This window comes from Zonotrichia leucophrys, chromosome 5 (genome assembly GCF_028769735.1).
Source record: "Zonotrichia leucophrys gambelii isolate GWCS_2022_RI chromosome 5, RI_Zleu_2.0, whole genome shotgun sequence".
Classification (NCBI taxonomy): Eukaryota; Metazoa; Chordata; class Aves; order Passeriformes; family Passerellidae; genus Zonotrichia; species Zonotrichia leucophrys.
In genome coordinates, this window is record NC_088175.1 from 29,403,498 (window position 1) to 29,423,870 (window position 20,373).

The 20,373-nt window shown below is 43.7% G+C and overlaps 1 protein-coding gene across 1 annotated transcript in view; it reads left to right on the plus strand.

Annotated features, from left to right (window-relative positions):
- The first annotated feature begins 1,806 nt into the window (after nucleotides 1-1,806).
- TTC9 (tetratricopeptide repeat domain 9) overlaps nucleotides 1,807-20,373 on the plus strand; it is a 28,348-nt gene continuing 9,781 nt past the window's right edge. The window contains exon 1 of the mRNA XM_064713788.1: nucleotides 1,807-2,291. Within this exon, the coding sequence (XP_064569858.1) occupies nucleotides 1,925-2,291 (367 nt within the window). The 5' untranslated portion in view covers nucleotides 1,807-1,924. The remainder of the gene's footprint in view (nucleotides 2,292-20,373) is intronic.

The window sequence follows — 20,373 nt, forward strand, 5'->3', positions numbered from 1 at the left end:
GTTCCAGCACAAGAGATATATGTTGTCCTTGTGAATTCTCCCAAGCAGCAATCAATAATGGTACAATGAAACCTCTGAAATTACTTAAACTTACTTTGTGTAATATGACTAGCAGTCAGATCAAAACAATGTCCCAACAGGAATTTTCCTTCCTTAATATTTAGGTTCCACACATCAATTCCACTCTAGCTACTGTGACTAATATCCACCACCACCACACCCGCCCCCCAGGATTTCCTGATTTTAGATCACATGTACTTTGAGCAGGATTTGTAAGTAATTTATCTCACTCTTGGCTTGAGGTACCTGGAAATGCTGAGCATCCATTTTCATAAAGTAAGATTTCTTGAAGATGTAGCTAGTAGGGCACCTGGAAATGAAAGCACTTGAAATCATGTAATCACTGCTGAATGCCTTAGCTATAATTTCCCTTGTGAAAGCATTTTCAAAATTGTACTTCTATCACAATCAGTGTGATGCTATTTGCTTCTTCTTGTGGCTCTGGCTTTTGGATTCAAGTGAGTAGACAAGTGTCTGTCCTACACTGTGACCAAACCTCAACAAGGTCCAGAAACTTAGCAGCAGGGACTAACATTATCAATGCATAAAGCTCAACTCATTGGCCCTGCTAACAAGGAATTATCCAAGCACTGGTCCCAGACCTGCATTAATACCTTTACATGGAGCTATGCCACACAGCTATCCCAGTTTGTCCAGCACTGCAACACCTACACCACAGTAGGCTGTACATACCCCAAAGAAAAACTCAAGTCTCAATTTTAAAATGTTCTCATGGTTGCAGAGAGAAACTTGAACACATTGCACCACAGCTGCAGCCTTATCATGTAAGAGTTGCATGGGTAATGAAAAGATGCATCCCAATATATTATTGAGAAAAAAAAAATACACTGTGTTTTTTTCATCCATCCTCTAGTTTTTAGCACGTGGTAAGACCTACAAAATATCTTGGCACAACAATACACCTAAATACATCCAACTGTTCTAAATATTCAATGCAGACATGGTGTTAGGCCTAACAAAACAATGCCTCATGCTTCACACAGTTTTTCTGCTGTTGGTCTGCAGCAGGAGAGTCACTCTCCACTGATACCCCCAAACCAGGACACGTTCTAGGCATCAATGAGCATCGACCCATTTTTCAGCAGCACATAGGAAAATCTGTTTCAGGAAAATCAAAATCCATGAGTTACTGGTGCCAGGGCAGTTACTGGTCCTTGGCTTCTGCTGCTCTGATGCAGAGCACACAGGAGATTTCATGGTCTGGCACTTCTTTGCCCAGTGATACAGAGTATACACACCGAAACACCTCGAGGGACCCTGAACAGGTGTTGATGGTGAATGGCCACTGGTGGGATCTGGGAGAGGAGATGGAGCAGGGAAAAGGGGATGAGGAGGGGAATGGAAGAGATGGAATCCCAGCCTGCCGACAGGGAGGCGATACCCTCAGGTACGGGAGGGCAAGGCACAGGAGGGCAGAAGGGAGCCGGCTGTGGGGCCTGGAGTGAGCTCAGTCTCAGGGAGAGCAGGACGGCGGGCAGGGGTCCGTGGGGTCAGCCAGTCCGGGGCGCTGAGGGTCCCGGCGTACGCTCGCCCCTTGCCGGGCCGGCGCGGTGAGCGGAGCCGGCGCATCCCCACGCCCGAGGCTCGCCCCCGCCGCGCTGCGCTGCGCTGGGCAGGGGTCGCAGCGGAGCGGGGGGCGGCGGTGCCCGCTGCGGGCGGCGGGGGCGGGCGGAGGCGGGCGCCCCGCGGGCGGCGGGGCGAGGGAGGAGGAGCGGCGGCCGCCGGAGGATGGGAGCGAGCGGCGGAGCCGCGGAGCGGCGCGGGGGCAAGGCCAGGAGCGCGGCGGCGGGCGCCGCGGCATCGCCCGCGTAGGGCGGCGCGGGAGCCGGGCGGCGCCGCGGCCATGGAGAGGGCGAGCCCGGCGGCGGGCAAGCTGAACGCCGGCGGCCGCGGGGCGGGCGATGGGCACGGCCCCACCGGCGGTGCCCAGCCGCGGGCGGCGGCGGCGGGCAGCGCCGAGCCGGGCGAGCTCATCGGACGGGCGCTGGATTTCAAGAGCGAAGGGGCGCAGTGCTACAAGGACAAGAAATTCCGGGAGGCCATCGGCAAGTACCACCGCGCCCTGCTGGAGCTGAAGGCTCTGCTGCTGCTGCTGAGCCAGGAGCCGGCCGGGCAGCGCCCTCCCGCCGCCGCCGCCGCTGCGGGGCTGAGCGAGGAGCAGCGGCAGGCGGTGGAGGCCATCGAGGTTGACTGCTACAACAGCCTGGCAGGTCAGCGGGGCCGCGGGCGGGGGGCGGCGGGTCCCCACCTGCGCCGCGCACACCTTCCTTCCCCTCCGCAGAGCAGCGCTGCCGCCCCGCTCCGCTCGCCGCATCTCCTTCCCTTCCGCTGGCTTCCATTTTCGTGTTCGCGCTCCCGCTGGGCACAGCCGCGTTGCTCGGGCAGCGCTGGGGAGGGGGCGCACGGCCGCATCTGGCGCTCGGGCTCGCCCGCGATCCCCAGCCCTTCTCCCGGGCGGCTCCATCCGCCCCCGATGAATCCGTGCCCTCCTCCCCCGGGAGACAGGTGGCAGGGCGGCGGTGCGTGCGTGGGGCGCTCCGGCTGACAGAAATCGTGGTTTGTGAAATGGCCAAGATTGCCTGCTGCGCTGTACCCTCAGCCCGCGATGTCCTTCAGTCCCTTCGCCGCAGCTCCGGCTCTGGAGCCTGTAATTAATGGTATTACAGAGAGACGGACTCCAACCACATCTGATGTAAGGAAGGGGAATGGTTTGGGCGCAACTGCAATACCTCCAAATAGTTCTACCAGATATAAAAATAATTTTTTTGGCTTCTTAGCACTGAAAGTTGAAAGCCAATACAGTCCTGGCTTCCAGTCATCACTGTGGTCAGTAGACATTTGATCATGCCTCCCTTTGCTCCTTGCCATCTGTTTAGAAGTGCTGCAGGAAGATGGAGAGGAGTGATGGGGGTGTTTAACTTTGTAGTCTGATTCTGAAGTCCTTACAGAAACAGAACTCCTGTTGACTTCAAGAAGCTTTATCCAAACAAGTGCAGGATCAGATGTTATTTTGGGTCCCCAGCAGCACATGGTTTTTTTCTTTCCAAACCTGAAAGCATCTCTACAACAAAAACTTGTGCCTAGGTACATACAGGGAAGAGAGCATTCATAACTTGGACAAGACACACAAAATAACAGCATTAAAAAAGCTCTGCTGTTTTCCAGAAGGATGAAGGGTCGCTCATCACCCTTTATATCCTTGGGGGGTAAAAAACGGCGCAAATCAGGACATTAGCTTTTGGCTTTCTAGACAGAGTTCGTTAGCTTTGTTTCCTGTTTTCTAGTGCTAGAAAAGATGCAGTATAAAGTGAATGGTTTGAAACACCGAGCCAGCATTCTCTTGTCATAATGCATGCCAATCTCTTACATTCAACATGCCTTTTGGGATGTAATGGGGAGCACGATTTAGCTCCTTTTCATCATGTTTCCAAATACTCTTCCTTCAAAAGCCTATTGAAATCTCGTAGGTGGAGAGGCAAGTGAGATTCCAGAGTGATACCATAATTGCACAGATGTAATTTTGTGTCTCTACAAATTTCCGTTCACAGGTTTATTAAAATCCATTGATTGTATTTGGCAAGGATCACTTAGATTGGCAGGGTTACACAAAGAGCCCACAATACTCTGAACAATATAGCTTGGTGAGCTCCTGGGCTTGAAAAAGGGCTCACAGGCTCTGTTAGATACAAATGAGACGTGGTAGGTAGATGGTAAATGAGGTGGGAGAGAGAAATGGAATTTGCTTCTGAGGCACTTTCTGCCAGTACAAAAGTTCCACTTGCTAGAAATGTCTTGACTCCTGCTGATGGACTTGTCCTGTGTCATTGTCATTGTTGAGCTCACTTTTTTACAGTTTCATGTTTGTGGAAGGAATTTTTGTCACTGTTGGTTGTATTTGATCTTGTCAGCAGTAGCAATTGGTGTGAGAAACATTCTCCATCTTTATCCTAAATATGAACAGATTTTTTCTAAATTTAACCAGTATGAACACGAGAGGAGGTGAGTATAATTAACCCTGGACTTACAAGGAGTACTTTTCCTGGGATAACCTCACAGCAGGTCAAGCTGTCATTTTGCACAGGCGGTTGTCACATGTTTTCAGTAGATGGCATGCACAGAGCAGAGAACAGCATTTGTCTCAGAAATGCACAGCTTTGTGTGTGTCTGCTGAGCTATCTGCAAGCAATTTTAAAGAAATGCCCTGCATGCTGGAGAGGGGAGTGTGCAGTTAAACTGGAATTGCAGTGTTTTTATTCCTAGTCACAGAGCTCCCATTCTAGCAGGAGGATCAGTGAATTCACGTTGAAAAAGAAAGGAAGAGAGGAGAGGGAGTTTCCTCACAAATGTAACAGTAATTAGTATATTTTTCTAATAGCAGCTTCAAGACATGCAGCAGTGAGACTTCATTTTCTAAGTGTGATGCAGCAGAAGACACCAGTTCCTTTACGCCGTGGGCTCTAGCAGAGGCACCAGCACGTACTGTTACAGCTGAAATCAGTGTTACTTGACATGGGGAGCAGAGGAGATGCAGGGAGTTTTGCTTCTGAGCACTGGTGGCTGCCTAGAGCTGTTTCTAAAATAAATAAATCTGTATAGTGCAGAAAGCATAATAGCAGTACATGTTAACTCTGGAGAAGGCAGCTTTTCACTTAGCTCTGAAGTATAGCCGGTAGCATTACCAGCTGTCATCTGAGTGTCCTTATTAGCAAGTTCTTTTAGCACCTCCGCTTGCTCTCTAAGCCTGGCATTTGAGAAGCCCACCTTGCTTTTGCACTGTCGTTTTTCATGTGGGCACCACACATCCACCTGTCAGAGATGCTTTGCATCACAGCTACAGATGCACACACACATCTTGGCTTGTTTAGATGAAGCATGAGAGTCAGAGGGGAGCATCAACTATAGGTAAATATACACATAGGTGAGAAATAAACCCAGAGGGGATTTTATGTGAACTCATGGGTAAAGGCTGGTGTTGTTAGTTTTTTTTTTTAAATCTGACCAACTGCATGAGTAGGCACATGTGGGCAAATACTAAACGGTTTTCAGTGCCTGTCATTGCCTGCTGAAAGTAAATTAGGCAGAGATGTGCACACAGATTCTTGTTTAGGTCCATTAGTTTTGTAGACCACCTTTAACAGGCAATTCTATTGTAAGATGGGGTGGCCAGCTCACATATTTATTAAAAGCCCCCCAATATTTGGTGTGTTTCCAACGTCTGCTGTTGTAGAGCTGTGAGGTACACTCACAGCCTAAACTATTTAGCCCATTTCAAAGGATCCCAGATCTGCTGGGTCTTAAGTTCTTGTGATTTTTAAAAACTTACTATTTTAAATCAGCCAAGGATTTTCAGAACTTGCCATTGGCAGAGCTGCTCATGTTTCTTTCACTAAGCTGCTAGCTGGGCTTCATTTTAAGCTCCAAGAGTTTTGCCTTAAAGGGACTGCCCTTCACAACTGTGCTGCTGCGTTCTTGCATGGGCCTGCCAATACCCCGTCATTTTACCACAAGTCATTCTGATGAATGTCACCAGAGGCAAGAGTAGCAGCATGGCCAAGGCTCCCAGAAATTGCTAGGGTAGGCAAAGACAAAAGCCTACCAGCAGCATAGAGCCTTGCGGAATGAATGCAGGGTTGTATGCAAACAGTCCTTTCTTTATGACTCACTGGCGGTCTCTGACCTTGAGGAAGTCATTTGACCTCTTTTTGCCTCTCTCAGCCCTGTTGAAAAATAAAGAACAAGGACCATGATCGCATCCTGAGGGTGCATTCAGCTGAGTTTTCTACAAGTTAGTGGTTTTATGTTTTTGTGAAAAACAGATGGATGTACAAAGAATGCTTGTGGAAAAGTAAACTGGCCAAATACACATCAGGTCTTGATCTCCCTTCCACTCATACAGCATATTTGATCTAGAAGAAGCTCAAATGCTTTACGTACTGCATGCAGATGGGGATCATTTATCAACTACAAATGCAACCACTGAATGCAATGATTATTTTATGCCACCATTACTGCCTAAAAGTTTACAGGATTAAAAGCACTATGTCTACTCTGCAGAAAGAAACAAGTCCTAGTCATTCCAGAGCAGCAAAATGCTAAGGGTAAGCACAGTTTTAAGCTTTATTGGTGAGGGAATGTTGCAGTGTGATAAGCAAACCTCTGCTGATTTTCCTAAGCATGCAGAAATTCTAGAGCTAATTCTGGCAGGAGAAACAGAACCAGAGAGAGATCAGGGGATGACAAGTGGCACTGGGGGATCTGCTTGCTAATCCTCCCTCTGTGCTAACCAGCTGTATTATCTTCACCAAATCTTTCGTAAACTTCAGTTTATCCATCTGCATTTTTGACCTCCCGGGAGTACTGTAAAGCTGTTAATTACATGAATGTAAAGTAGGTGTAGAGTGTTTATATTCCCATTCAGGTACCTGTAGTTTACTACAGGAGTCTTGGCAGGAGGGCACAAATGCCTGGAAGAGTATTAAAAATTTAGCTCTCCTAGATACATCTCAGTCTGGAAGATGATGTTTGGCTTCTTACACTGGCAGAAATTTGCACTGGTACCATTTCAATGGCTATGTGAAGGTCATAGTGACAGTCCCACAGAACATGACACTTCCAGCAGCTTAGCAATCTTCTAGCATCCTCAGGCTGGGGTGTAGGTATACTACTTCCAATTACCATCAGTTGCGTGGTCTTCTGTGAGTAGTTCCGGTGAGAAATCCAAATACAAATACTTATAACACGTAATCCAAGTAAAAATGTAACTAAACTCGAGAAAAGCTGGTAAAACTTTCCACTGACCACCCACTAGGAGACGTCAAAAGGAGTTTCTGCTAAAAGCCCATCCAAGTATATAGCCGTTAGCAAGTACAGACTCTACCAGGACACATGGTGCTGTGGGTGTTAAAGCAGTCTTGGATTGTTGCTTGATGTGATGGTTTTTTTAATGTACTGCATCAACAAAAACACCCTCTATAAGGATGCCATACACTGGGAAAGAGGGGCAGCAGCAAACAGAGCAGCAGGATGTGGTCTGCATTTTCACTTCTTGGTAGGGGGTGTTTCCTGATACTCCTGTTTTAGATACATCTGACCAGCCAGAAATGCTTGGAAGCTCCTTGTTTTACAGGACTGATGCAATTACTGCTCCAGGGAGGTGCAACTGCAGCAGAGAATAAACACCAATGACTGTGTGTGGTTTTTTAGTGATAGGCCCAAATTCTGACATGTATTTAAGAAAGATGTGGAATTTAAAGCTATTGTATGAATTGCTCTTTAGAAATACACAGTATTCACCTATTCCCTTTTGTTTAGGATAACAAAAGATCTCCCCTGTGCACGGAGTTTCTTGTGCTTTGGAAGGGTGGGATGGAAATACATCCAGATGCCAGGGGGGCGTGAGGGAGGGAAGAGAAAGGATAGCAAGTTGCCACCAACCTTGGTTTAAGTGATATGTGTCTGAGACCATCTCTTGCTGAGGCAGAAGATGTGTTTTTCTCCATATATGTCACTATTTATCCCAAGCTTTTTCAAAACTTAAGGCTCTGTGGGTTGCAGGTTTTTTTGCAGCCACTTCTACCTCAAGTTTAATTCCCTTTGCGTGAGGAGAAGCCTATCCCAGCTGACCTTGTCAGCATTTGCCTGAAACAAAGAACTGAGAAGGTATAGATGCCTGGCCAGACTGTCCACCGGAGCTGCAGTCTTGATGACCTGAGATCCCTCAAAGTTTAGCTACAGCTTACTATGGGAGATGAATCAGGAGATACCGAAAATCACAAAGCTGTCCAAGAACAGAGTGGTTAATTTGTTTACCTAAGAGTACTGCTTGTTTTCCACCATGAGAACACTGCTGTTTTCTGAGTTCTGTAGTAGCACATCTTTCCAGCTTTACTCCATCCTCTTCTGAAATGTTGTCCTAGAGATTCCTTCAGCAAGAGTTATGCAATGAGTCACAGCCTCTTACACCTCCACAGGTTTCCATCAGTGCTGTGCTGAAGATGGTTCAGCTGGTTCAGTAAAACCTAGTGTTAAATCTGGGTCCCAATCAATTGGTAAATATACCCATGAGCTCCATTGTTACCACCTTTTCTGGGAGCTGGGCCACTTCTGAATGGTTCAGCAGGTGGAACATCTCTCTCTTCTTGCTGTTCACTTGGGCTCAGGCCCAGAAATGTCTAACCCAGCTCCAGGCCTCTCTCTCCAGCCTCTCTCAGAACTGCTTATCAGTTCAGCAGCACATCCCAAGTTCCTTGTCACTGTCCTCTGCTATTGCTACAGATATTCCAACAATGGAGGATCATCAGGAGTTCACACATTAGGATTTTAAGATGGTAAAGGAGCTGCTGTGAGGAAAGGAACAGTAAAAGTAAACCATGTAAATAAAAGGGGAGGTCTACATGTTGCCAGCTTCTTGACATTGTGTTGTGTCTCAGAAAGTAACATACAAAGGACTGTGAAATGGAGGAAATAAAATTAAGAAAGGGAGAAAATATGTAATAAACTTTTGAGAAAAATTACTGACTATTTATTTGTTCTCTTGCTTCATGGATGAGAAATTGATAGGGAAGGGAGATAATTACTATAAACTCTGGTTTCAGCTTACTCAGATGACAATACCAGTGACTAATATTGAGGGTTAAAAATGCTTGGAAAAAAAGTCAGAATTAAGTATCATTGACTAGAAAGGTGTTACTAATGGCTGCTCAGGAATCTCCTTTTGTTCATTTCTGCACTGCATCTTGCATGGGAAACAGTAGGCTCAGGACACTGATGGATGAATGCAGGTAAATCTTGTGGTGGCATGGAGTGCTACTATTCTGTTCTCTCTAACAAAGATTGTAGAGTCAGTGCAGTTTGTGGAAGCTTTGCTGGAATTGCTGAACATAACTCCAGCTGGGGCACACTCACTTGAGTGAAGCTAAGAGGTGGTAGTAGTGGTTTTCTACACTTGCCTAGGCAGCTGAAAGTGGTAACCACTGAATGTGGGGCTGGAGCAGAAAAATCAATCTCAGGATAGCCATTTGGAGTTTATGACACTGCCACAAACAGCACTAAGACAGTTCATGGAAATGGTTTAGGAATAGTCATGTTTTTTCCCTGATAACCTATGGCAAAAGTGGCAGCTGGGAGCAGTTGTCTTTAGCTGTCATAGCTTGACATGCCAGAACTCATCTATTACTAGGCAATAACTGATGTCATGATCTTAACTTCAAAATCTGCCCCATTTTCCCCACTTTCCAAAATTCTTGACACACCATTGCCCTGAGGCTCATAGGCTGGATAGCACCATCTGCTTCTCCTTGTCTTTGTCCTGTGTACCCAGTTTTCCCATCATATGTCTCAGCACAGAAGTCAGGGCTGCTTGCATAGTCCGTGCTTCTACCCTTTGAATTCCTTTACTTGCTGTCCCAGTTGCAACACAGCTGTCAGACTTTTTGACCTCCCACACAAAGCTTTGTTCTTTCCCAGACACCTCCCGTCTCTGTTATGCCAGTGAGGTCCTCTCATCCCCTCGGTGGGTGATGTGACATTTACAGGAAGCCAGTCAGTTGGTGCTGGTTACCTGGTTTTGTGTGACCTCTCTACTGTACGTGTGCAAGCATGAGACTCTATTCCCTATCTTTACATGCTGTGTCACTCACCTTGATAAAATGACCAACTCTTCCAGTCAGGGCCATGAATTCTAACACATGCATGTCCTGTGTGGCCATGACCACAATTCTGCCCATCACAGTAGCACATACTTAACTTGAAAGCCTTAGGCAGTGTAAGTCACCATCACTGAATAGTTCTGCAGTAGCCTCCCAACAGAAGTGTGGGGGAAAAAAGCAATCTCATGCTGTTTGCACCTTTAGTAGTTGTGGATATTTTCCAAAAAAACATAATTGCCTGACAAGTCCTGTGTCTCAGGGTCCTGACTATGGTGTTATCTCAGTCCTTTTCACTCACATGTACCATCAACAAGGCAGGAACTGCAACCCTCTATATGTCCCTCTGTGCAGAAAACAATCATCCTTACTTACATTGCTACAGAAGCTTTTCAGGACCCAGGACACTGATTGTTGCTTTCAAGGCTTCATCATTTTTCCTTCTCCAGCACATCTGTATTTGACAGATCAAATCTCTGCCCTACTAAAGCAACCACTTTTATGGACACTGCTCAGTATTCCCTTTCCTTCTTTAGTGGGAGCAGTGCCCACTGCATTTACTTGCTGCCAGTTTAGGGGGCTGTCATGTAGATTGTTCTGCATCGATGGCAACAGCAACTCCTTTCATATCAGAGTGGCAGACAGCAAAACTCTGATAATCTAGCCGTCCATCCAGTTGCCTGGGAGCTGCTGGAAAGAAACAGCTGGGTCAGCCAGCAAAGAGCCACCAAACTAGTGTTCCTCAAATTTTGCTTCCAAAGCTCCTTTGATGCCCTGATTACAATTGTCGGTTTCCACGCCCCTGGCATTGTTCTGGCCTGGCCACATCAGAGACATCTGACAGAAAGCTCATTTCCTACCTGATGAAACTCAGATGAGTTACCTTGAGTATAAGTCACCTTATTCTTGCAATAGGTCACCATATTCAGTAAAGCAAGAGCATTCAGGGCCCTCTTGGTAGAACCCAATCAGGCAATGGTGAAAATTTGCTGCCCATCTGATGAGTCTGTAAGGTTTAGCCTAACACGTAAAGACTGCTTTCAGATCAGCTCAGTGGGATGCTGCTTATCTTCAGCCTTTTCCAGTTTGAAAGACTCTACTCCAGACAGCAAAGCTGTTTACTGCTACCTGAAGCAGAAGGAGATGAGAATACAAAACAAGCAGTGGGGTATCCATTGTGTATCCATTGCCCCACACATTCCCTAGTGTATGGGAGAGGAAATTTACTCCTGAAATAAATGAAAAGCTGAGGACATGTCTGGGACTTGAAAATTTATGTCAGACCTTTAGTGCTTTCTTTGTCTATTCCTGGACCAATATGACTAACAAACATCTACCCCCAGTGTGCTGTGTTATCCCTGCAGTCACCATGAAATCCAGAAATGTACCGTGATAGGAAAAGCATCTTTATAATAAAAAGGACAATCTAAGAATCTTTCAACCAGCTGCAGGGAGGAAGCTGTGAGAATTCAGATACCTCTGCTCATCCCTGCTTCCAGAGAGGAAGAGGGCAGAAAAATTTTATTTCATCCACACTTTCAGAGAATAAATCCAAGCAAACAGGGGCTGCCCAGGGAGAACATCACACCACCCAGCTGATCATGAAGAAGGAGAACTGCAAGATCAGCTGAAAGAATGAGAGAAGGAGTGTCTTAGGGTGCTCTGGAAAATCATCCTTTTGTTGTTCTGCAAAGGCACCTTTTCTGTTGTCTAGTGATTCAAAAAGGATCAAATCAGAATCTCTGTACCATACCTGAAGCAATCATTCTTTCATCAAACAATGTGATGGAAAGTTAAGCCTCAACTACTTTAGTCACCATATATTTTTAATACTAACATAATTAAAATCCTAGATTACTGTCCTCTTAAATGCTTTGCAATGATTAATTGCTGAAGACACAGTAGTGTGTTCATGTTGCAAGGAAACCAGAGCAGTGTAAGGTCCTCACCTATACTGGAAGTACAAAGCAAATGGATTGATTTTCCTTTTTACATTCCCTAACTACTGTGATGGAGCTCAGACTGAGGTGGCTCATGGGATGGGGCGGTAAATTAAATTAATAGATTAATGCAAAATAATTTTTAAGCCTCAGGTCTGATTAACTTGGGAGTAAAGTGCCAGAAGGTATCATGGAGTTAAAGAACCTAATAAGGTTAGAAAAGAAGGCTTAGACATATAGCTAATCAGAACATTCGCTGCCCTATTAAATAGGATAAAAATTGAAAAGCAAATATTACATTTTCATGCTTGAGAACCACTGCTAACTGGTTTGAATTTTTGAATAAACTTCTCTAAGATTTTAATTTTTCCATCTATGGCCATGCCACATAAGTGACTCAGTCATTCTATGATCATCTGGTGTATTCACATCCTTTTCCTCTTCGTTTTTTCCCAACTCATGAGCTCAAAATTTTTAGCAAAAAATTCTTAGTATGGTCTTAAATTTTGCATCACCAAATTCTATTGCAAATAAATTTACTTCTGTGTACCAGGTCATATAGTTCTTTATATATGACATTGTCATCCTCATCCCTTTTGACAGTATCTTTGAACTTGACAGTCAGTAGGTCACTCTGACTTTGGCACAGGGCTATTAATAAAGCACTAAACAAGCTCCATTCTGAAATTATTCCTGAGATATCCTACTAGTGATCTCTTTTCAGACCAGCATCCTTGTCAGCAGAACCCATTCATCACATAATTGTTACAGCGTATCTTCCTCTTCCTCAGCTTAATCCAAAAGGCACAGTCAAGACAATTGTATTGGTTCAGTGCAATGATTTTGGTGTTCCTGGTGCCTGAACACAGCTGCTATTGGGGTGGACGTTATCCCCAGTCAGAGATGCACTCCTGCCTCATCCTTCCACTGCCAGCAATTCACTGCATAAATGTGGTTTATGAAGGCTTTGGGAGTGATCTGTGATTTTTATCTGAAGCACTTTGCCACAGCTTATATTAAAGAGCAAACATCTTATTAGAGGACTGGCTTATGCTTTTGCATAGTTCAAACCCTGACTTTCTAAAGCAAATAATATTCTGAATCATCCCTCTGGTCTTAAGTTTGTTTTCAGCCTGATTTCCAAAGGAAATGAGTCATAAGTACATATGTTTTGTGCTGTCTGCCTGTCAGTCCCCTCTCAGTAACTTTCAAACCTGCTGGCCAGCTCGATTTGATAGGAAGAGAGATGTATCAATGATATTAAACTAAAATGGTACAAATGGAAGATAGGGAAGAAGCAGGGACACTAGAGGCTCAACTGCATGACAGGGTGATGCTTTAACTGCCTCTGTGTGGCCTGCCAAAGCTCAGGCAGGTGACAGCCTGGCACAGGCAGGGTTAGTTCACTGTTGCTGAAAAATCACTCTTCTCAGTAAGTTTGTTTAATACATTTTTAAGGAAAATAGGGTCGAGAACTTTGTTTTATACCTCTCTTCAGTTAGAAAACAGTTTATTTTTGATTTGCCTCTCTGATTCTTTCAGTTCTTCTCTCCATCCCTCCCACAAAGGCATAAAGGTTTCTCTCTGTTTCAAAACATCATTAAAATGGAAAAGCTTTAGGCTACACTGGATCTGGAGAAAACATATGAATGAGTAATTAATTTAATGAAGGAAATATTCCTCCTCATTTGACATCTCCATCTTGCCAGATGAATCTTTTCAGCCAGGGAGAGTTCAGGGAAAATCCAAAATCATTTCAGTCCCAATCAATTTTCCATGGTAAGCCTGCTCTCCACCCCTCAGCAGACTCAGCAGTGGTCAGCTCTGTCATGTGTCCTGGGAGGTGAACCGTGAGCCACCACAGGGCACAGCACACAGATGTTACCCAGCCACGTCATCGTGCCTTGTTCGTGGTACAGCATAAAGTGCCAGCTTTCATCCCAAACTGAGCATGCTGCAGTAAGCCAGGCTTGAGGCCATCATGGCATGCACAACTGTCTGAGACTTCATTGGAGAGCCTTCATGCTGTTCCAGCTGCATTTCACAGTACTGCTGTCCGTTGTTTGACCTACAATGAGCAAAGTAGGCATTTCTCTTCAGCAGAGAAAGCAGCTTGAAATCCCTCATGTCCTCCAAAGTGCTTCCCTATTTACAGAAGGCCCTCTTTGTCTCATATGGGTTTTGAAAAAATACCATAATTCCATTAAGACCTTAATTTCAGTGTTTAATATATTACAGTAAGAATTATAAATATTTGATAGCAGTGTTGGAGTTGACTGCTGCTGAACACCAGACATTTACTAGATGGTTGTCTGCTGCTGCTGATCTCTGGTAAAGTTCTGTGTACTTCTCCCTTGTGAAAACAAGTCAAGGGACAAGATTCCTTCAGTGGGTGTCTGTAGCAACAGGAACCCAGAGGAGGAAAGGGAACAGTGTAGAGAAGGTGCCACAGTGAGAAAGTAAAGCAACACAAGGTGAGCAAAAGCAAACAGCAACAAAGAGGCAGTGGAATAAATAGCAACTGGAACAGATCTGAAGGCCAAGTCTAGTTGACTGGACGAGACTGGATTAGATGACCACTGATTCTAAAAGATAAAGACAGGTCAAAGATTACTAGATAGTCATAGAAGAGGAAACCTCCAGGGTGTTTAACCTGGCAGATCAACAATAACAGCCTTGGCAAAAAAAAGAAAAAACAGAAGGAATTTCCATCTCCATTTCCATGTCTGCAGTAGGAGCTATTATAGGATAGAATTTATTTATAGAATTTATAGAATTCTGTAATTTAGATTTTACAGAATCAAAATGTTGTAGTAGTTAAAACCTGACTGGATCTCTTGCTGTATCAGTGCTTTGACAGGACTTTGCTCCTACCTCTCCTGGCTGAGAAAAACAAAGGTGCAATATGAAGATCATCTCCATGTGAAGCTCTTTATTTTGGTAAAATAAAGATTTGCTGATACATAACTAGAGGCAGATTTTGGCTTCAGAAAGTTCTTGTTTGCTTGAAATCTAGATTTTAACTACTGCTTTAATATTAGCACGGCCAAGATTTTTCACTAAGCCTCTGGTTTTGATTTGAAGGACTAGTAACTACAGGAAGTGGTAGGCTAAAATACTCTTACAAAACAGAAGCTGTGGGGATCGGATGAAAAGTTGGCTGAAATTCCTTGCTTCTCAAAGCCTTGGCTCTTTGAAGGAAAACTGCAGTATTACATCACTGAATTTGTGACAAAAAGGAAGCAAAAAGCACCACAAACTTATCTTAAAGTAGCTTAAGAACCATCATACAGAAATAATGAACACTTTTAAATAGGCTCTTCAAACCTACAGAAGTATGAGATAGTGGAATATAATCACATAGCAAAGGCTAGCAGTCATGCCAGCTGTTCTTAAATACTTATCTGTCCCCACGTCTGGCCAGGATGCTGCTCTGACATCCTCCAACGGGACCTTTTGATAGGAATTAGAACTAAATGGCAGCTGTCAAGGGCAACCCAGGATGTTCATGCTCTGAGTATTCAGGACAATCAAGGATGGGGCTGAAGAGCTGTCAAGAGTCTTCTATCCATACCCATGGGTGGTACAAGTGTACAGATAAGACATATCTCAAGTAACATTTGCTTAACCTGTTCTTAAGTATTTGCAAAGCTATGAACCTTCACAATTTTCCCAAGCAGTCTCTTTCAAAGGTTTACTCTTTTCACTGCTATAGAGTTTTTCCTAGCTGAAATGCAAGCCCTCTCCTTACTTTCTGAGTACAAGGAGAACAGATAGTTTCCTGGTTATAACCTTCTTTGCATTTGAGTTGCTTTTTTTCTTTTTATGTGGATGAATAAAGTTAGCCTCTCTTCCCTCACTGTCTTGGTGAGACCCTGTCCTCTCTGGACCACTTGTTATTGTCAGGGTCCTCCTGTGGATTTTCAGCAGAATTGCTTTCCAACTACCTGTTCCTCTGCTTGACTTACACAGTTGAGTCTTTTCCTGCAGATCTGTAGAACTTCTAACTTGCCACTGTCGAATTGCATCCTGTTTTTATCAGAACACCACCACCAATTTGTGGGGATCCTCTGGAATTCTACCCCTACCTTCCAACAGATACTAGCTTCTCATATCTAGAAGTTATGGGCAAAATGACAAGACAGTCTACAGTCTGTCATTTAGGTCTGTATTGACAATACCAAATGCCATGGGGCCTAGGACACATCAGTGCAAACTACTTAATGTTGCCTTTCATTTTGTTAAGAGAATTAAGTCTATTCATTTAGACTATACTACTTCAACTTGCTTAAGAAAATGTACTAAAATTTGTCATTAGACTAGTGTAAAAGCCAAGATATCTACTGTTTTTCCTTTATCTTCAAGATTGATCATCCTATCATAGACTGGAGTTCAACTGATCTGTTCTGACAGCTCATATTAGTCCTAGGGTAGGCTGCCAGCCACAAAAAGCCTGACACACAGACTCAGCAGCTCCTTTGAGAACTAATAAATACCTTTAAATGTGTACCACGGTGGAAGCACCAGCGTACTCCAGTCACTGCTAGTGCCTCTCTCTCTCCTAGAAGAGCTAATTGGAATGATGAAGTTGGGATCCTTCTTCTTGACGGGTATGAAGGACTCAGGAGCAGCAGAGAACGGAAAGAGACCACGCTATGTATTGGAAGGAAAGCATTGCCAGGATGGCAGGAGGGGGAGGAACAGTTGGTATCTGTTCACAAATTGAGTCAGGCTGAGAAGAAGGGGAAGGCTGTTTGGAAGAGGTGGCTCACTTTGGGCTCTACAAACATTTGTGGATCCACACTTCATTTAGCATTAATCCCTCCCTATGGAGAGAGGCAACCTGTCATACAGTTTGGATTTTAATTTTCCACCCATTTCCCTGCAAGCAGAAACATACGGGTATGTTTAGGCGTTTTTGGGACCTGGAGAGGAATAAATGAGAGCCACTGGCTGGAAAGGCTGTCATTTTGATATTCCCTTTTCATCCCATTAAGGTTGTCTGGGAACTAGGAGTCAGCTGACCAGATTATTGTCAGACATTATCAAGCTGTCTATAATTAGCTTTTTATTGGTGAGAAGCCAGAGAATTCTCTTTGTTTGCAAGCTTGGACTATAGAGAAAGAAGAGAAATATTTAATGGAAGAGATTGTTTGGAAACTGTAGATCCTAATTAGTGTCTCAGTCTAGTAGGGAAACTGCATGCAGCATTTCTCTGAAAAAAAAAAAAAAAAGATATTTTAAGCATCGTCTTTTGAGGAATGCTGGTTTGCATTCTTGAAAGGCACAGCACACATGGAGCTCTGTGGAGATATGGATGCTTTTCTCAGTTCCTCTGCTGCAGGCTTCTTACATTCACACATTATATGGCTTCTTTTAGTACCGATCTATTGAAAATTTAACACGAATTAAAACACAGTTTAAAGCTTGGGCTGTGCCTTCTACATGTAGCCTGTGCAGTTTACAAACTCAGGATCAATAAATCCAGAGAAATTTGGATAAGCATTCCAGTAGTCAGTTCTTTTTATGCTGTACATTAAAACTGTATTTAAGTCCAAGGTGACTTTAAATCTAAAATAACCCTTTACATTTTCAGCATCATCTTGTGAGTCACATGTTACCTGATTTATTTTAGAAATTAATTATATTGAAATTACTAACACATGACTGACATTTTCAGTCTCATATAGTAATAGCCATTTTAATTCTTCCAGTGAACATTGTAAACCCCATGTGCTGTTTGTCAACACCATTTACACAGTCTGCAGCAAACAGAGATTAATGATACGTGCATTAGTGGCATGGTTAGAAGGCTGCTGTCTAATCCAAGACAAATATTTTTTCTTTCCCCATCCCCTATCCCCCTGCTGCCTCCTGTTTGATTTGGGTTTTGTTATTGTTATTATTGTTGTTATATTCCAATTATTTCCCAAATGCTTAAACTAGAACTTACCACTACCATGTTTTCTCTTTCCTGAGGGAGAGCATCACCAAGCCTTCTGAAATACAGGACTCTCTTAGTCTGCCCTGTTATTTTGAGCCTTAAAAAGATGTGAGAACAAAGCCTGTTCAATGATATATGAAGGTCTTAATCAAATGTCTGAATAAAACCCTGAAGGAATTATATTAAAGTATCAATCATGTTTCCCAAAGTAGAACCCCAGAGCAAGAATAGGAACCATCTTCCTGCAATTAAATAGATTTTAAGTGAACTGCTGGCTGCTATACCTAAGGTGAGATCATATCCGAAAGCGAAGTATTTTTCAGAGTTTAATTGCGGTTATTTCTGGGAATGACACTGTCAATTTGTGAAATACAGGTTGAGTTTGTAGTGGCTGGAGTACCTAGCACTTGCTAGAGAGGAACAATTCACATATGTTGTTAAACTCTAGTGGTGGAGTCAAGAATAAATACAGTAAAGAGGGAAGATCCACTTCAGGCTTAAGCAGTAATTAGTTTAGCTACTTCTCTCTACATTGCAACTAAACAAATCAATACAGGATGTTTTTTCCTTCTAAGGGTTGAAAAGAAAGGTCATTTGGATTCAGACCTTTCTGCACAGGTATGTAAGAGTGGTTCAACCACATGATTTCTCATTAACTCTTGTACAGGACACCTACTCCTTGCCCTGTTTGCAAAGGTAGCCTTTCAGCAGTGCTGGTTAGTGTCCCTTGGTGATATCCCAGCACAGGAAAAGGGGATTCAGAGCAGGGATGTGGCTGTGGCTAAGTGGTGTGCTAGAGATGCTGCTGCCATACACAGCTAGGGAGATTGGTTTCTTCTGTCTGGATTGCACTGCTATAAATGCTCCTCTTGGTCTCCAGGCTGGATGCAGTGTGTGCTATGTCCTTAGCACAATGCCTCAAACTCTTAACTTCACACCTCCACCCAGACTTTATCTCCCCAATAGACCTCAGTTCTCACTTATGCACTGCTTTCACTAGAAACCCCTTTCTGTGCCTCTGACCCTCCATCTTTCTGTCGTAACTGAAGCAACGCCTCTTAGCTTGGTTTCCACTTTCTGCTCTTTATTCCTGTGACCAGTGAGCCAAAAAGAGGATTTTTATGATCTCAAAGTTTTCAGATCACAATATTTTTCTGGATCAAATTGTGCCCAGGGTGGACTGAATATTCAAAGGATTTGGGTACCAGATTCTAAAGCATATCTCTACAGTATATGAGTACCATACTGGTTTTATTTTCAGAAGGTTACCAGTTGGCCAGCTCAAGATTACCTTGGGGATAACAGAAGGCACTTACTTGACACAAAGGATATCTGCCAGATTGCTGTTTGCAAAGCCAAATGATGAGGGCATGAGATGCATTCAAAGAGGAAGTCACCAGAGATCTTTAACAAGGGGAAAATAAGCTATGTTTCCCTAGCCTGTTTTTCAAAAATATCTGAACAGTCTTGTCCGACATTTTCCGAAAGCAGATATCAAAGGTGGAAATATTCCATCACACATGGAATATTTTAGGTTATAAACTTAAAAGACCAGCTTATAAGCAGTTGACGCTCTCTTTCAGTGAAAGGCGCAAGAAAATCCTAAAATAGGCAATGCAACCAGCTTACCTGAGTGAAAGCAAACAAAACAGGAGTTTGTAAAACATGAATTTGCAACCCAAGATTTTCCTGTAAGGTGAAGGCATTTTCATCTTAGTGTGCTGAGCCCAGGGAACATGCCACAGGGTAGGGATGCGTGCACAGCCCTAATGCTGCTTGCACAGCAATTCAGCCCACTCTCTTAAGAGTTCTGTAACATGGATAGGCCTTGAGCTTTACCTACAGTGGGAATTTAGCCACCGGTATAAAATGTGTCTGGACAATTGCTCTGGAATGAAGATTTGCCCTTTGGTGAAAATTCCCAGCTATGCAAGTCTCTTGATGTTGTTGTTCAAAATCTCCATATTAAAGCCTGGACATGCTACTCCCAGACTTAGTTTTTAACTCAGCCAAAATTAGAAGCCAAAAGTTAGGGCCAAACCGAGTTTTTTGCATAACCTGCAGAGGTATTCTCACAGAAGAGGTTTCTGTAGTAAGATGCTGACAGCACTATCAGTTGAACTTCATTTTGAGGGTTCAGAGAGTAGCTATAGAAGCAAGGAAAGCTGAAAAAATAAGGGGTTTTTTTGGTGGTTTTTTTTTTTTTTTTTCAGTAAGAGATTCCAGACTCCACTTTATACAAGCTAATAAAGAGAAGATGAAGGACTTGATCAGAGTCTCAAAGTACCAACACAATAAGGATACATAGGCTTTTCAGGGTAATGTGTGGCTAGCAAATTGAAACTAAACAAAAATCAGTATAGAAATGTAGTGATGTTTCCTAAACAATAAAGTCATTAGCCTTTGAAATAAAAAAGCTGTCATGGATCCCTTCTCACTGGTACCTGTCAAGCCTAGATAGCATCCGGAAAGATACTCTGAAATTCAAAATTATTTCAAGGTGGAATAAACTAGAATCCAAACCCCTGAACTGCCAGGATTTTAGTTACAACTTCCCATCATTGCTCACCACAGCTGCTGGTAAATGTTAAAGGTGTAGATGTATTTTGGCTCTCCAGGTGCTTTAATCTTTGGTTTTGCTCAACCTTGTGCTGAACAGGGCTATACAAAGTAGCTCACTTATTTACTGGTACCAGATCTGTACTGCACCTCTAAAATGGAACTGGCTGCATTTGAATCCACTAATTAAAATGTACAAATCTAG